The sequence below is a fragment of the Perognathus longimembris genome, chromosome 23 (genome assembly GCF_023159225.1).
Source record: "Perognathus longimembris pacificus isolate PPM17 chromosome 23, ASM2315922v1, whole genome shotgun sequence".
In the NCBI taxonomy this organism is placed as follows: domain Eukaryota; kingdom Metazoa; phylum Chordata; class Mammalia; order Rodentia; family Heteromyidae; genus Perognathus; species Perognathus longimembris.
In genome coordinates, this window is record NC_063183.1 from 9,187,247 (window position 1) to 9,200,697 (window position 13,451).

Sequence of the window (13,451 nt, forward strand, 5' to 3'; positions counted from 1 at the left end):
ATATACTTTTATATTTTATTTATTTTTGTTGGTCATGAGCTTGAACTCAAGGTTTGGGCGCTGTCCCTGAGCCCTTTTGCTCAAGGCTAGCGCTCTACAGACGTTCCTGCTTGGGCTGGCTCTGAACCATGATCCACCGATCACAGCCTCCTGAGTAGCTAGGATTATAGAAGTGAGCCACTAGCATGTGGCTGTGTGTGTGTGTGTGTGTGCGTTTGTGTGGGGGGGGGGGCTGATACCAAGGCTTGAACTTGGGGCCTCACGTTTGCTTACTTACTTGGCTGGTGCTCTACCACTTAAGCCACTCCTCCAGCTCTGCTTTTTGCCGGTTACTTTGGAAATGGAGTTCAAGTGAACTATTCCACCGGGGCTGGCCTTAAACCACTGTTCTGTGATCTCAGCCTCCCAATAGCTCCGCTGACCCAGCACCACGGCCACGGTTGGGAGTGTCAGAGGCTGGATTTGAACCCACAACCTGATCCTCACAGTCTTGGCCTCACCATTGTACCCTGACCCCGGCTGCCTCTGCACATGGCCTCCTTGAGTCTGAGTCCTCCCTGCAGGGTGCAGCTCCTCTCCTGATACCGGACCACAGCCCGGAGGCTCTGACGGTGCCTCTGCCCTCTGTCCCCAGCTCCTGGGACCCTCGGCCCTCACAGCTATCGCGGTCTTCCTGATCCTCCTGCCTCTGAACTTCTTCATCGCCAAGAAGCGCAGCCACCATCAGGTATGGTGGTGCCGGCAGCAGAAGGGGAGAGGCAAGGAGAGGCAGGCCTGCAGAGAGCCTGGCCCAGTGTTAGTCTGCCTGCTCCAAGCCCAGCTCCAAACCGGACGCTTCTCCACTTTGCCACTGGGTGGCGCCATTGCCTCACACACCAACCAAGAGGTCCAGGCTGCTCCTGACGTGAGGAGTGTTTGGAAAGGGGAGGAACTGAGGCCCACAAACTGGACACAAGGTGGGGGGCTGTCTAGAGAAGGGACCCAAATGGCCTCGTGAGGGATCTATCTCTAAGTAACTCAGGGATCGTCCACCTGTGAACTGAGGAGGGAGGGGGAGGGGCGGTCCCCCACCTGCCCTGTCCACCGGCCACCCACCGGGGCTGTGGCCAGCATCCTGGGGGGCCTCCTCGGAGACATTCCCAAGCCTCAGCCCCCCACAGAGAGGGCATGAGGGTCCCTGGGTCGAGTCCAGCTGGGATCCGCCGTCTCCTCCCCCATGAACCCCGCTGTCCTCTGGCTGGCCCGGGAGTGCAAGCCACACAGACCCTTCTGGGGGGGGGGGCGAGGGGGCCCTCGCCTGCTGCCCACCCGGCCCGCACCCGCACAGTCTCTGCATCGGCCCGGCAGCCCTCCACCTCCTAGCCCAGCCCGGACCTGGCCTCCGCCTCCAGGAAGCCCACCTGGCCGGGCCTCTCCTCACCCTGCACAAAAGTGCACGGGGGCAGGTGGGGGGGGGGCTGCCTCCCCCGATGGGTCGGGACTGGCTGGGATTTCCGCCTGGGCCACGTGGGGGTAGAAGGTTCTAGGCCTGACCCGACCCTCCTCCTGCCTGGCCTCCGTGGCGCTCACAGGAGGAGCAGATGCGGCAGAAGGATGCGCGCGCGCGGCTCACCGGCTCGGTCCTCAGGACCGTGCGGACCATCAAGGCCCACGGCTGGGAGGAGGCCTTCGTGGAGCGGCTCCTGCGCCTGCGCGCCCGCGAGCTGGGCGCCCTGCGGACGTCCACGCTGCTCTTCTCAGTGTCACTGGTGTCCTTCCAGCTCTCCACGTTCCTGGTGCCGTCCCGGGGACACGGAGGGGAAGGGAGGGGGAGGAGATCCCCAGCCCCCCCCACCCCCCCCCCCCCCCGCACACACACATCCATGGCGCCCTGCTTCACCAGGTGGCGCTGGTGGTGTTTGCCGTCCACACGCTGGTGGCCGAGGACAGCGCCATGGATGCCGAGAAGGCCTTCGTGACCCTCACCGTGCTGGGCGTCCTCAACAAGGCCCAGGCCTTCCTGCCCTTCTCAGCCCACTGCGTAGTGCAGGTGAGGCTGGAGGGGGGAAGGGGAGAGGGAGGGGAGGGAGGGAGGAGGGAGTGTTTCGTGTGTGTGTGTTTCGTGTGTGTGTGTGTGTGTGTGTGTGTGTGTGTGTGTGTGTGTTTCATGTGATGGTCCTGTAACTTGCACTCAGGGCCCGGGCACTGTCCTTCAGTTTTTTTGCTCAAAGCTAGCGCTCTACCATTTAAGCCACTTCTTGCTTTTTGGCGGTTCATTGGCGGTAAGGGTCTCACGGACTTTCCTGCCCAGGCTGGCTTTGAACCGTGACCCTCAGCGCGCAGGCTCCTGAGCGGCTAGGATGACAGGCCTGAGCCGCCGCCCGGGTTTTCATGGCTGCCCTTCCAGCCTCCCCAGAGTTCATGGTTGGGAGCCAGGTGGGCATCCCCTGGTGGACAGGCTCTGAAGCCTGCATCGCCCCTGGGGGCGGATGGAAAGTTCCAGCACCCTGGCTCCAGGTCCCGTCCCCCCCTGCAGTCCAGCAGCTGGAGTGATCCAGTTTCTCTAGTTAGGAGCTGGGGGCCCTGTCTCCAGGTCCTTGTTCTCCATCATCCCGGAAGGCATGTGCTCGTGCCTCACACACCCTAGGCCTGAGTAGCCAGGACGTGGATGGCTGGCATCTCAGCTGCCTGGCACCGAAAGCCGGGCACTGGTGACGCCCTGCCTTCCACAGGCCCGCGTGTCCTTAGACCGTCTAGCTGCCTTCCTCTGCCTGGAAGAGATCGACCCTCTTGCCGTGGACGCGCGTCCCTCCAAGTGCCGTGAGTTCTGACCAGGGAGGGGAAGGCGGGGGGGGGGGGCATGCGTGGCCCCACTGATCCTGCCAGCAGCCTGTCCTGTGGGGCGCCGTGGCTAGGTACAGAGAGTGGTGGGGACCGGTTGACTCCAAAGAGGTCAGAGCTGGGCGTGGTGGCTCAGGACTGTAACCCCAGCTACTCTGGAGGCTGAGATCTGAGGGTCGTGGTTCAAAGCCAGCCCAGTCAGGAAAGCCTGCAAGACTCCAATTAACCACTCAAAAAAACAGAAGTGGCTCGAGTGGTAGAGCGCTAGCCTTGAGCAAAAAGAGCTCAGGGACAGCACCCAGGTCCCGAGTTCAAGCCCCTGGAACAGCACCGTAAGAGAAAGGGAGAGAGGGAAGGAGAGAGAGAAAAGGAGGTAAAGAGGAGAAGAGAAATAGAGAGAGGGGAAGGAGGGAAGAAGGGAGGGGGGGAGGGAGGGAGGGAGGGAGGGAGGGAGGGAGGGAGGGAGGGAGGGAGAAGAAGAGAAAGACAGGAGAGAAAGAAAAGAGAGAGATCAGAGTGATGGGTATCACCGTAGAGTGACTGGCCTGCCCTCCCCACTCTGCCCCCGCCCATGGGTCCAGTGACCTTAACTGCTGTCAGCAGGCTTTAATTGTAAGACATCTAGTTCCCATTTTACCCAGTATTTGTTTTGTTTGTTTTGTTTTGTTTTTGCCAGTCCTGGGCCTTGAACTCAGGGTCTGAGCACTGTCCCTGGCTTCTTTTTGCTCAAGGCTAGCACTCTGCCACTTGAGCCACAGCGCCACTTCTGACCTTTTCTATATATGTGGTGCTGAGGAACCAAACCCAGGGCTTCAGGTATATGAGGCAAGCACTCTTGACACTAGGCCATATTCCCAGCCCCCAGTATTTGTTTTAACTGGGACATCTGGTCAACTTCTCCTTTAGTGTCAGGTCTTTTGCTGTTGATCCTGGGGCTTGAACTCAGATCCTGAGCGCTGTCCCTGAGCTATTTTTTTGCTCAAGGCCAGTGCTTTACCGTTGAGCCACAGCACCACTGCGGCTTTTTTGATGGAAATGAGTCTCATGGACTTCTCTGCCAGGTTTGGCTTTGAACCACAGTCCTCAGATCTGACACTGCTGAGTAGCTAGGATTGCAAGCATGAGCCACCCACCAGTGCCCGGCTACTGGTCTGTTTTTCACATGAGTTTTGTGGTTTTTGTCTTGGCCAGCCGCAGGTGCCAATCCTTCTACCTCTGCCTCTGGAGTAGCTGGGATGACAGGCATGTACCACAGTGCCGGGCTTGTTTTAGAGCTGTTCTCAAAATGGTTATTTATTTATTCATTTTAGTGTAAGTCTGTTTTGTGCAGTTGCTGAGACAGTCTTTTCTGTTTATCTGGAGTTGGGATTTAACTGGGCAGCCTGTGTTTAATGGGCGTCCTCTCTGCAGGCCAGCCAGCTCGGGGGAGATGAGAAGCTCTTTCACCAAGTTATAAGAACCATAGGTTCGCAGCCCCCCACCCTGGCAGATGCCTATTGGATGCATTTATACGGAGTCATGAAGAGCCTTGTCTTGGGCTGGGAATATGGCCTAGTGGCAAGAATGCTCGCCTCGTATACATGAAGCCCTGGGTTCAATTCCTCAGCACCACATATATACAAAAAGTCCAGAATTGGCGCTATGGCTGAAGTGGTAGAGTGCTATCCTTGAGCAAAAAGAAGCCAGGGACCGCGCTCAGACCCCGAGTTCAAGCCCCAGGCCTGGCAAAAAAAAAAAAAAAAAAAAAGAGCCTTGTCTTTCACAAAACCTTCCAGGGGATTCCACACAGATGCTCAGAATGGGGTCTGACCTGTTCCCTCTCATTATCCAGACAAAATCCAGGCTTCCTGCAGACTTGTCAAAACTCTAATGTCCCCTTGGCTTGCTTGAGCCGGAGACTGGGTGAAAATTCACCCGCGAAGTCATCTGGCTCTTCGTGTGAGGACGCGGCCGTAGCTGTGCCAGGCTTGGGGCCCGTGTGGTCCTCAGCGCTGCCATCTTAGTGCAAGGGAGCCTGGCTGTGTGCCAAGAAAACTTTATTGACAAAAACAGGCAACAAGCAGGCTTGCAGCTCACCTGGCTCTCACACAGCCACAAGGACCACTCCCAGGACACCCCTACCCACCCCCCCCCCCCGGGAAAAAAAAAAAAACCCTTGGGAATGAGGGTGGGAGTCCCAGGGACGGGGTGCTGGGTCTTAGAGACAGAGAGGCGGCTGTGAACCAGCCCCGTGTCCACACTGTGCCCTGCAGCTGCCCAGCAGGACTGCATCGTCGTACACAACGGCACCTTCGCCTGGTCCGGGGAAAGCCCAGCCTGCCTGCACAGGTCCCCGGGGACTCCAGGGAGGGAGGCGGAGCCCCGGCCCTGGAAGGTGGGGCCGAGCAGGCTGCAGGCTGGGCCTTATAACCGAGGATCCATCTCTTTGGGCTCCCAGGATCCACCTTACGGTGCCCCAGGGCTGTCTGCTGGCTGTGGTGGGGGCGGTAGGGGCGGGGAAGTCCTCCCTGCTCTCTGCCCTCCTTGGGGAGCTGAAGAGGATAGAGGGGTCCGTGAGCATCAAGGTGAGGCCGCCCTGCCTGGCCCTGGATGCTAAGATGGCAACCCCCTCCCCCGTCCCTACCCTGAGAATCCCCTTCATAGCCCAGGGCATAGCCCCCCCACCCCCATCCCGGGCCCCCCTTCTCCGCGGAGCCTCTGCCCGTTTCAGGGCCCTGTGGCGTACATGCCCCAGGAGGCCTGGGTGCAGAGCACCTCTGTCCTGGAGAACGTGACCTTTGGGAAGGAGCTGGACCTGCCGTGGCTGGAGAAGGTTCTGGAAGCCTGTGCCCTGGGGCCAGACCTGAGCCGGTTTCCGGATGGAATCCACACCTTGATCGGGGAGCAGGTGAGTCCCAGGCCCTCATGGGACTTGGAGACTTTGCACGGAGGGGTGGAGGGATGGATGACCTTTGACCCCCAGTTCAGAGGTCAAGTGTAACAGGTGCCCCCATTGTTGGCAGTAATTGATTGAACGAGGGTTCCCACGGAGATAAGGGAGGTGGGAGAGTGGAAGGTGCAGAGCAGAGTGGTTCTGTGACAGCTCTGCCGGGCCGGGTGACCGTTCCTCCATGCCCTGTGGGCCATATCCGGCCCGCTGCTTGTTTTTGTAAATAAAGTTTTATTGGGACACCCCCGTGTCTGTTCATTTACCTTGTGGCCAGGCACCCGGGCTGAGGAGACCCCCAAGAAGGGACATGGGAGGTTCCGCAGGGAGGATGGGTCCAGGGGAGGGTCGTGAATCCCTGGCGTGGGCCATGGCGCAGAGGGACGGAGGCCAGGGAGGGGGCAAGGCAGGCAAGGCCCCGTAATCCCACGTGACACCCGACCCCGTGGTGACAGGGACCCAAAGCCAAGCCAGGGAAAGGAGAGATGGGAGCAGGGCAGCAACTCCAGGCACGCCGGCCTGGAAGGGCAAGGGCTGGCGGGGACGCTGCTCAGAGAACGGGCACTGGGATGGGATGGGCCCCAGCCCCATGCGTGTCTGACTCACACGCCAGGGGCTCAGGACGCCGCTCCTCCCTCTGTCCCCAGGGCATGGACCTGTCAGGGGGCCAGAAGCAGCGGCTGAGCCTGGCCCGGGCCGCATACAGGAAGGCCGCCCTGTACCTGCTGGACGACCCCCTAGCAGCCCTGGATGCCCACGTCAGCCAGCACGTCTTCACCCGGGTCATCGGGCCGGGCGGGCTGCTTCAGGGCACGGTAAGTTCCATCTCAGCCACTCCGCTCCTCGAGCGCCATCATCCCTAGTCTCGGTCAGCTTTCACCAGAGAGATGCCGTGTAACATCTACCCCTCCCCCCCCCCCCCGCCACCCTCCCCCCCCCCCCCCGCTTCAATCTCAGTGGCTCTCGACGGCTCCTAACGTCTCACCTCCGTGCTTGTGGCTCAACCGCTTCCAATGTGTCTTCACGTCACGACCGTGGAGAAGCGATCGCGTCCACGGCAGAAGGTCAGGAAGAGTGGAGCGTGTGTGTAACTTCCTCTCCCCTCCTCCACCCAGACCAGGGTGCTGGTGACCCACGCGCTCCACGTCCTGCCCCAGGCTGACCTGATCGTGGTGCTGGCCGACGGGGCCATCGCGGAGATGGGCTCCTACCCGGAGCTTCTGCATAGGAAAGGGGCCCTGGTGGAGCTGCTGGACGCAGCCAGGCAGCCGGGAGAAGGCGGCGGCAGAGGAGAAGGTACTGCACGCGGGCGCCCAGGTCACACTCATCCCGCAGGCCCAGGCCCGGCATGGTCGTGAGCTCTGCCAAGACGTCGCTTCCACCCACCCCACCATGCCCAAGCTAGCATTCCTGATAATCCAGAGACTACAAGCCTGCCGGATACGCAGAAAGGTTCTTTCTAGAAGGTTCTAGGGTGGGGGGTGGGGCGGGGGAAGTACCAGAGGATGCACCTCACATCCGTTAGCTCATGGAAACATTTTGCAGCATCTGTGAGGTTGAGATCCTAGCTGTCTCCATTTCACAGATGGGGAAATGGAGCCCTGGAAATTAAGAACCAGTCCAAGATTATACATATGGGTATGAGCGGCCCAGCTTGATGTGAACCCAAGCAGCAGGCTTTTTTTTTTTTTTTTGTCAATGCACTTTATAACATCTTTTCTTGATAGAGCAAGGACGCTCCAGTCTTAGGTTCTAGGTTTTTTTCTGGAAATACCTCCACCCTGGTCCACCTTCATCAAAGCCCTAAGTGTCACTCTCTTGGAGATTAAAAGTTAGAAGTGGCCTGTGTGTATTGGTCAGCTTTTGCTGGCACGCTGCCATATAACAAACAGCCCCCAAGTCTCCATGGTTCACGGTAGCAGCTGTTTGTGGTTTGTGGGTCTGTGGCTTGGGGGCGGCTGTGCCAGCCTGGGGAGCAGGGGGAGGTGGGAGAAGTCTTTCCTGGGGGGAGATGGCACTTGGAGTTATATGTGAGTTAACCAGGAAAGAACATTCCAGGCAAAGGAAGTTTTTGGAGCAGGGTGTTGGTTGCAAGGGTCAGAGATGCCGTATCCAAGCCACTGTCTAGGCCCCAGCACGCCCCCTTGCCCCCCAGGTACCATGCGATGGGACCCCTTGATCCCACAGGCACAGAGCCCATGGTGACTGCTGGGGACCTTGGAGGCTGCCCGAGAGGCCCGGGACCAGAGCACAGCCCCGAGAGGTGAGTGCACGGGCAGCCGGCACGGCGAGGCAGGGACTGCCAGGCGCCCCACCTGCTCCGTGTGGGCGATTCTCCAAAAATGATTCACCAGTTAACCGGCCCAAATGGCTCAGGGGTGTGGGCAGCCGGTCCACCGCGTGCACAGCCACTCCTCCACCATGACACATGACTGCACGTGCGCCAAGGCCGGCGTCAGGGCTGTCTCCCTGCCAGAGCAGCCGGCAGGCTGCCAACATGGCTGGTCTCCTTGGCGGTCAGGAACCATAAAGGCTTTGATGGGCAGGGGAGACAAAGGCCTGAGTCTGTCCACACCCGAGGTGTTGCAGGTGCTGGACACCGGCAGGGACATCCCAGGGGCTTCGTCAGGACGCGGTGCCCCTGCCATGGGGTCCACCAGTCCTTATCACACTATGGGCTCGAGGGACGAGAAGGGGGACCTTGAGGGGCTCTTGTGTTTGGAGGTATGGAGGCAAGGGACAGGTCCTCCATGCCTAGCTAGCAGTCTTGCTCTAGGGGCCTGAGTCGGGTCAGAGACAGGTGGATGGGGGGATGGGGGGATGGGGAGATGGGGGTGGAAGAATGGATGGATGGATGGGAGAATGGATGGGTGGATGGATGGATGGATGGGAGAATGGGAGAATGGATGGATAGATTGGAGAATGGATGGATAGATGGGTGGATAGACGGATGGGAGAATGGATAGATGGGTGGGTGGGTGGGTGGAAGAATGGGTGAGTAGATGGGAGGATAGATGGGAGAATGGATGAGTGGATGGATGGATGGATGGATGGATAGGAGAATGGATGATGGGTAGATGGACAAACTGGTGAATGATTTATTATCTAAAGATGATGGGTGGCAAACTGATAGGCATATAATAAGCCAATAGCTAGTACATGATAAATAAGGGCTGGAGGCATGGCTCAAGTAGTAAAGCACCTGCCTAGCAAATGCAAAGCTGAGTTCAAAAGAAATGGGTATAACACATGAAAGAGAGTAGATGACAGATACTGTCTCCATTTTTATTTTTGGCCTGTCCTGGGCCTGTGTACTTTCCCTGAACTTTTTTTGCTCAAGGCTAGCACTCGACCACTTGAGCCACAGCGCCACTTCTGGTTTGTTGTTGTTGTTGTTGTTGTTGTTGTTCTTTTTTTTACTAGTTTTTATTAGTGATAAAAGACTCACAGACTTTCCTGCCTGATCTGGCTTCAAACTGCGACCCTCAGATCCCAGCCTCCTGAGTAGCTAGGATGACAGGCACCAGCCATCAGCACCCAGCTTCATCCCCATTTTTTTTTTTTTTTTTTTTTTGCCAGTCCTGGGCCTTGGACTCAGGGCCTGAGCACTGTCCCTGGCTTCTTCCCGCTCAAGGCTAGCACTCTGCCACTTGAGCCACAGCGCCGCTTCTGGCTGTTTTCTGTATATGTGGTGCTGGGGAATCGAACCTAGGGCCTCGTGTATCCGAGGCCGGCACTCTTGCCACTAGGCTATATCCCCAGCCCTTCATCCCCATTTTTAATAATGGGGAGACTGAGGCATACAAGCAGCTAAACCACTACACACACACACACACACACACACACACACACACACACACACAAGAAAGTGATGCTGGGGAAGTCTTTAGCACCTGAATTGTGCCAAATTGACCATGTGACCTGACAGGTCAGAAGGCAGAACAATTATGCAATGCATAGGCCCAAAGGGCCCCTGTGAGAACCAGGCTTCAGGGTGGGGCCACTGGGTGGGGTTGGTTGGTGGTGGGTCAGTGATGGCTGGCATGGAGCTCCGCAGCATGCTGGGAGGAGCTGGGTGTCTTTTGCCTGCTGAATGAGGAAGGAAGGACTAGGGCTCCGTGTCTACAGGGGCCTGAGGGCCTGGCACTGCCCCACGGTGGGGCTGGGGGGACCCTGAGCTGTTTTTCCCTCCAAATGACAGGTCTACCATGTCCGCGCCTGCAGGGGACAGCCCCCACTCGGAAGGCCCAGTGGGGTCTCGTGTGGATGACCCACGGGGGGCAGAGTGGCCGAGAGGAGAGGAAAGCCTGCAGTATGGACGGGTAACTAACCGGCTCCCCCGCGGGCCCCCGCACAGGGCCGCGGACTCCCCTTGACCGAGTACCTACCGTGTGCCAAGCAAGATGCTAACCCTCCCACCATCCCAAAGTCACAGGTGGACCTGGCTCCATTTAGAGATGCAGCATTGAGTCAGCTCATGAGACAAAGAGCACCCAAGACACAGACCTGGCTCCATCCGGATCCTTGTTGTCCATGTTGATTTGTCTATCACTCCCTCAAGTACTCTGCTCTCCCTGCCTCTCCACCCAGCACCCACCTACCCGCCACTTCAGGCACCCACTGTCCACTCACCCATCCATCTGCCTGTCCATCCATCTGCCCATCTACTCATCCTTCCACTCATTCATCAGCCTGTCAGTCCAACCACCTCTTCATTAACACATCCATTGTTGCACCCACCTACAAGACATTTTCCATCCATTCACCCACCATTCATCCACAAATGTTTACCCATCTACTCCATTATCCATCCATCAGCTACCCAACCCTCTACTCATTTATCTGTCTACAATATTTCCATCTATCCATCGTCAATCCATCCACCCACTTGTCTATTCATCCACTCATCCATCCATGTATTCATCCATCAATCCATTTACTCACCCATCCATCCATCCATCCATCCATCCACCCACCCACTCGTTCAGTCCGAGAGACTCTTTATCTCCAATGAAAGGTGGTAGTGGAGGTGTGGTTTAAGCCTTGGAGCTGGGGGGAGGCTAAGCAAGAACATAGATGAGTTTAAGCTCCAGAACAATGCACATGCATGCGCACACACATACACACACACTCATGCACACACACACATACACACACACATGCACATGAACACACGTGCTTCCAAACCAGACTCTCATCTTCAGGCTTCTAATGGCTCACGGTGAGGGGGGTGTGTGGTTATGGTGGAAGGGGGGTCCAGACGGGCCGCAGGTCCTGATGGGAGGCTCTGGGAGGTAAACCAGGCCTGCATGGCATCCCCTCTGCCCTGCTGGCATGGATTTGGGAGCTTCGTCTGGCCTCAATTCACCCCTCTTTTGTCCATCTCTCTGTCGCTTTGCCTGGCATGTTTTACAGGTGAAGGCTGCCACCTACCTGGCATACCTGCGGGCTATGGGCACACCGCTGTGCCTCTACGCCCTCTTCCTCTTCCTCTGCCAGCAAGTGGCCTCCTTCTGCCAGGGCTACTGGCTGAGCCTGTGGGCAGACGACCCGGTTGTAGATGGGCGGCAGCCCCAGGCCGCCCTGCGCGGCTCCGTCTTTGGACTCCTCGGCTGTTTCCAAGGTACCCCCTGCCCTCCTCCCCCCTACCATCCTCCCCCGTCCCCCTCCCCCTCCTCTGAAGGAGGGGCCCAGGACCTGCTTGTCAGCCTGCCTGGACTCACCCCATCCTTCCTGAACTCCCGAGAAGAGTGTCTGGGGACCAGGCACGGGCCTGTGGCCTGCAGATGGGGCTGGAGGGGGCAGTGGGAGGCGACAGAGCCATGTCGGCATCCCCTGGCCCCTGTCCACTCACAGAGGGGGGCTCCTAGGTGCCCCTCTGATGACCTTGGGCACCTCCAACCTCCAGACAGGGCCAGGCCCCTCCCAAACAGACACATCCCTGCCACCACCGTGTCCTTTCTTCCTTTTGTTTCGTGCGCCAGTCCTTGGGCTTGAAGTCAGGGCCCAGGTGCTGTCCTGAGTTTTCCTCATTTGGGGCTAGCGCTTTACCACTTGAGCCACAACTCCGCGTATGGCTTTTTTTTAATGTGGAGATAAGAGTCTCACAGGCCTGCCCGGGCTGGCTTTGAACCACGATCCTCAGATCTCAGCCTCCCGAGTAGCAAGGATGACAGGCGTGAGCCCCCAGCTCTGGATCTGCGATTGGGCTCCGGAGGTCGGAGTTGGCTATCACCCCAAATGCAGGGTGACCATATTTCTAAACGAAGTCCACATGCTAAGGTTCTGGGTGCCCTCTCCCCAGGCTGACGGGGAGCCCTGCCCCGGCGCGAAGCGGGGAGCCCTGCCCCAGCGTGAAGCGGGGCTCCGCGGGCCTCGCGCACTGACCCCTGGTCCTCCTCCTCAGCCATCGGGCTGTTCACCTCCATGGCCGCCGTGCTCCTGGGCGGGATCCGGGCGTCCAGGCTGCTCTTCCGGACGCTCCTCTGGGACGTGGCGCGGTCTCCCGTTGGCTTCTTCGAGCGGACGCCCCTCGGGCACCTTCTGAACCGCTTCTCCAAGGAGACGGACACGGTGGACGTGGACATCCCAGACAAGCTCCGCTCCCTGCTCACGTTCGCCTTCGGACTCCTGGAGGTCGGCCTGGCCGTGTCGATGGCCACCCCGCTAGCCATCGTGGCCATCCTGCCCCTGATGGTCCTCTACGCTGCGTTCCAGGTAGAGGAGGCCGGGGACATTCCTTAGGCCAACTGCAGTAGCTGTGCCAGGCCTGTCTCTGGGCAGGTATTGAGGGGCTGCCCGTCGAAGCACCCCCAGGGCTAGAGACACGCTGGTCTCTGTCTCCCAACGTCCATGTCAAAGTCAGGTGTGGTAGCACCCACCTGTAACCCCAGCACTGGGGAGGCTCAGGCAGGAACATATCCAGTTTCAGGTCAGCCTGACTAGTGAGAGCCAGTCTCAGAACAAAAGTTTTCTTTAATAGTGTGTGTGTGTGTGTGTGTGTGTGTGTGTGTGTGTGTGTGTGTGTGTGTGTGTGTGTGTGCCACTCTTGGGACTAGAACTCAAAGCCTGGGTGCTGTCCCTGAGCTTTTTGGCTCAAGGCTAGAGCTCTACCACTTGAAGCACAGCTCCACCGCAGGCTTTTTTGGTGGTTCATTAGAGATAAGAGTCTCGCAGATTTTCCTGCCCAGGCTGGCTTTAAACTGCGACCCTCAGATCTCAGCCTCCTGAGTAGCTAGGATGACAGGCGTGAGCCACCAGCATCAAGGCTAGAGCTAATCTTTTACACTACTGCTGCTGCTTCCTCTTTTCCAATTCTCTGGATACTAAGGAGGTATTGCAAAGTCTCAAAGATTCTGGTATTACGCCAGGGCCCAAGAAGGGCTGAGATTGACCTAACCAAAAGAACAGAGTGTGGGGGAATGGCGGTGCACAACTGTAAATGCCAGTACTCAGGACATAGCTGCTAGAGACAGAGTTCTGGACCAGCCTGGGCTGCACAGTGGCTGCTCTGATACAGAGAGGTATTTGAGAACCCCGGGTTTAGCCCAATGCTGCCTGCTTTTACACACTCTCAGCCGTGGTGGGGCTCCTGCTGTGGCAAACCCAACACGAAAGGAAACTCCTGCAGCTCAGAATTGTTAGAGCAATCCCAGGGAAGGTTGTGATGGGTCCTTTGTAAGTCATGGGGCCCACCCTTGAGCCA

General features: G+C 58.2%; 2 protein-coding genes across 2 annotated transcripts in view; one reads left to right on the plus strand and one right to left on the minus strand.

The window, feature by feature from the left end:
- Abcc6 (ATP binding cassette subfamily C member 6) overlaps positions 1 to 13,451 on the plus strand; it is a 28,419-nt gene that overhangs the window by 7,855 nt on the left and 7,113 nt on the right. Inside the window, 13 exon segments of the mRNA XM_048331754.1 lie at positions 635 to 727; positions 1,572 to 1,775; positions 1,883 to 2,029; positions 2,712 to 2,799; positions 5,073 to 5,148; positions 5,258 to 5,384; positions 5,531 to 5,707; positions 6,394 to 6,561; positions 6,862 to 7,042; positions 7,934 to 8,009; positions 9,948 to 10,068; positions 11,162 to 11,369; positions 12,153 to 12,463. Coding sequence (XP_048187711.1) covers positions 635 to 727; positions 1,572 to 1,775; positions 1,883 to 2,029; positions 2,712 to 2,799; positions 5,073 to 5,148; positions 5,258 to 5,384; positions 5,531 to 5,707; positions 6,394 to 6,561; positions 6,862 to 7,042; positions 7,934 to 8,009; positions 9,948 to 10,068; positions 11,162 to 11,369; positions 12,153 to 12,463 — 1,977 coding nt within the window.
- Positions 2,803 to 13,451, minus strand: part of Abcc1 (ATP binding cassette subfamily C member 1) — an 87,632-nt gene continuing 76,983 nt past the window's right edge. The window contains exon 33 of the mRNA XM_048331753.1: positions 2,803 to 2,832. The gene's annotated coding sequence lies outside the window, so the exon portion shown is untranslated. The remainder of the gene's footprint in view (positions 2,833 to 13,451) is intronic.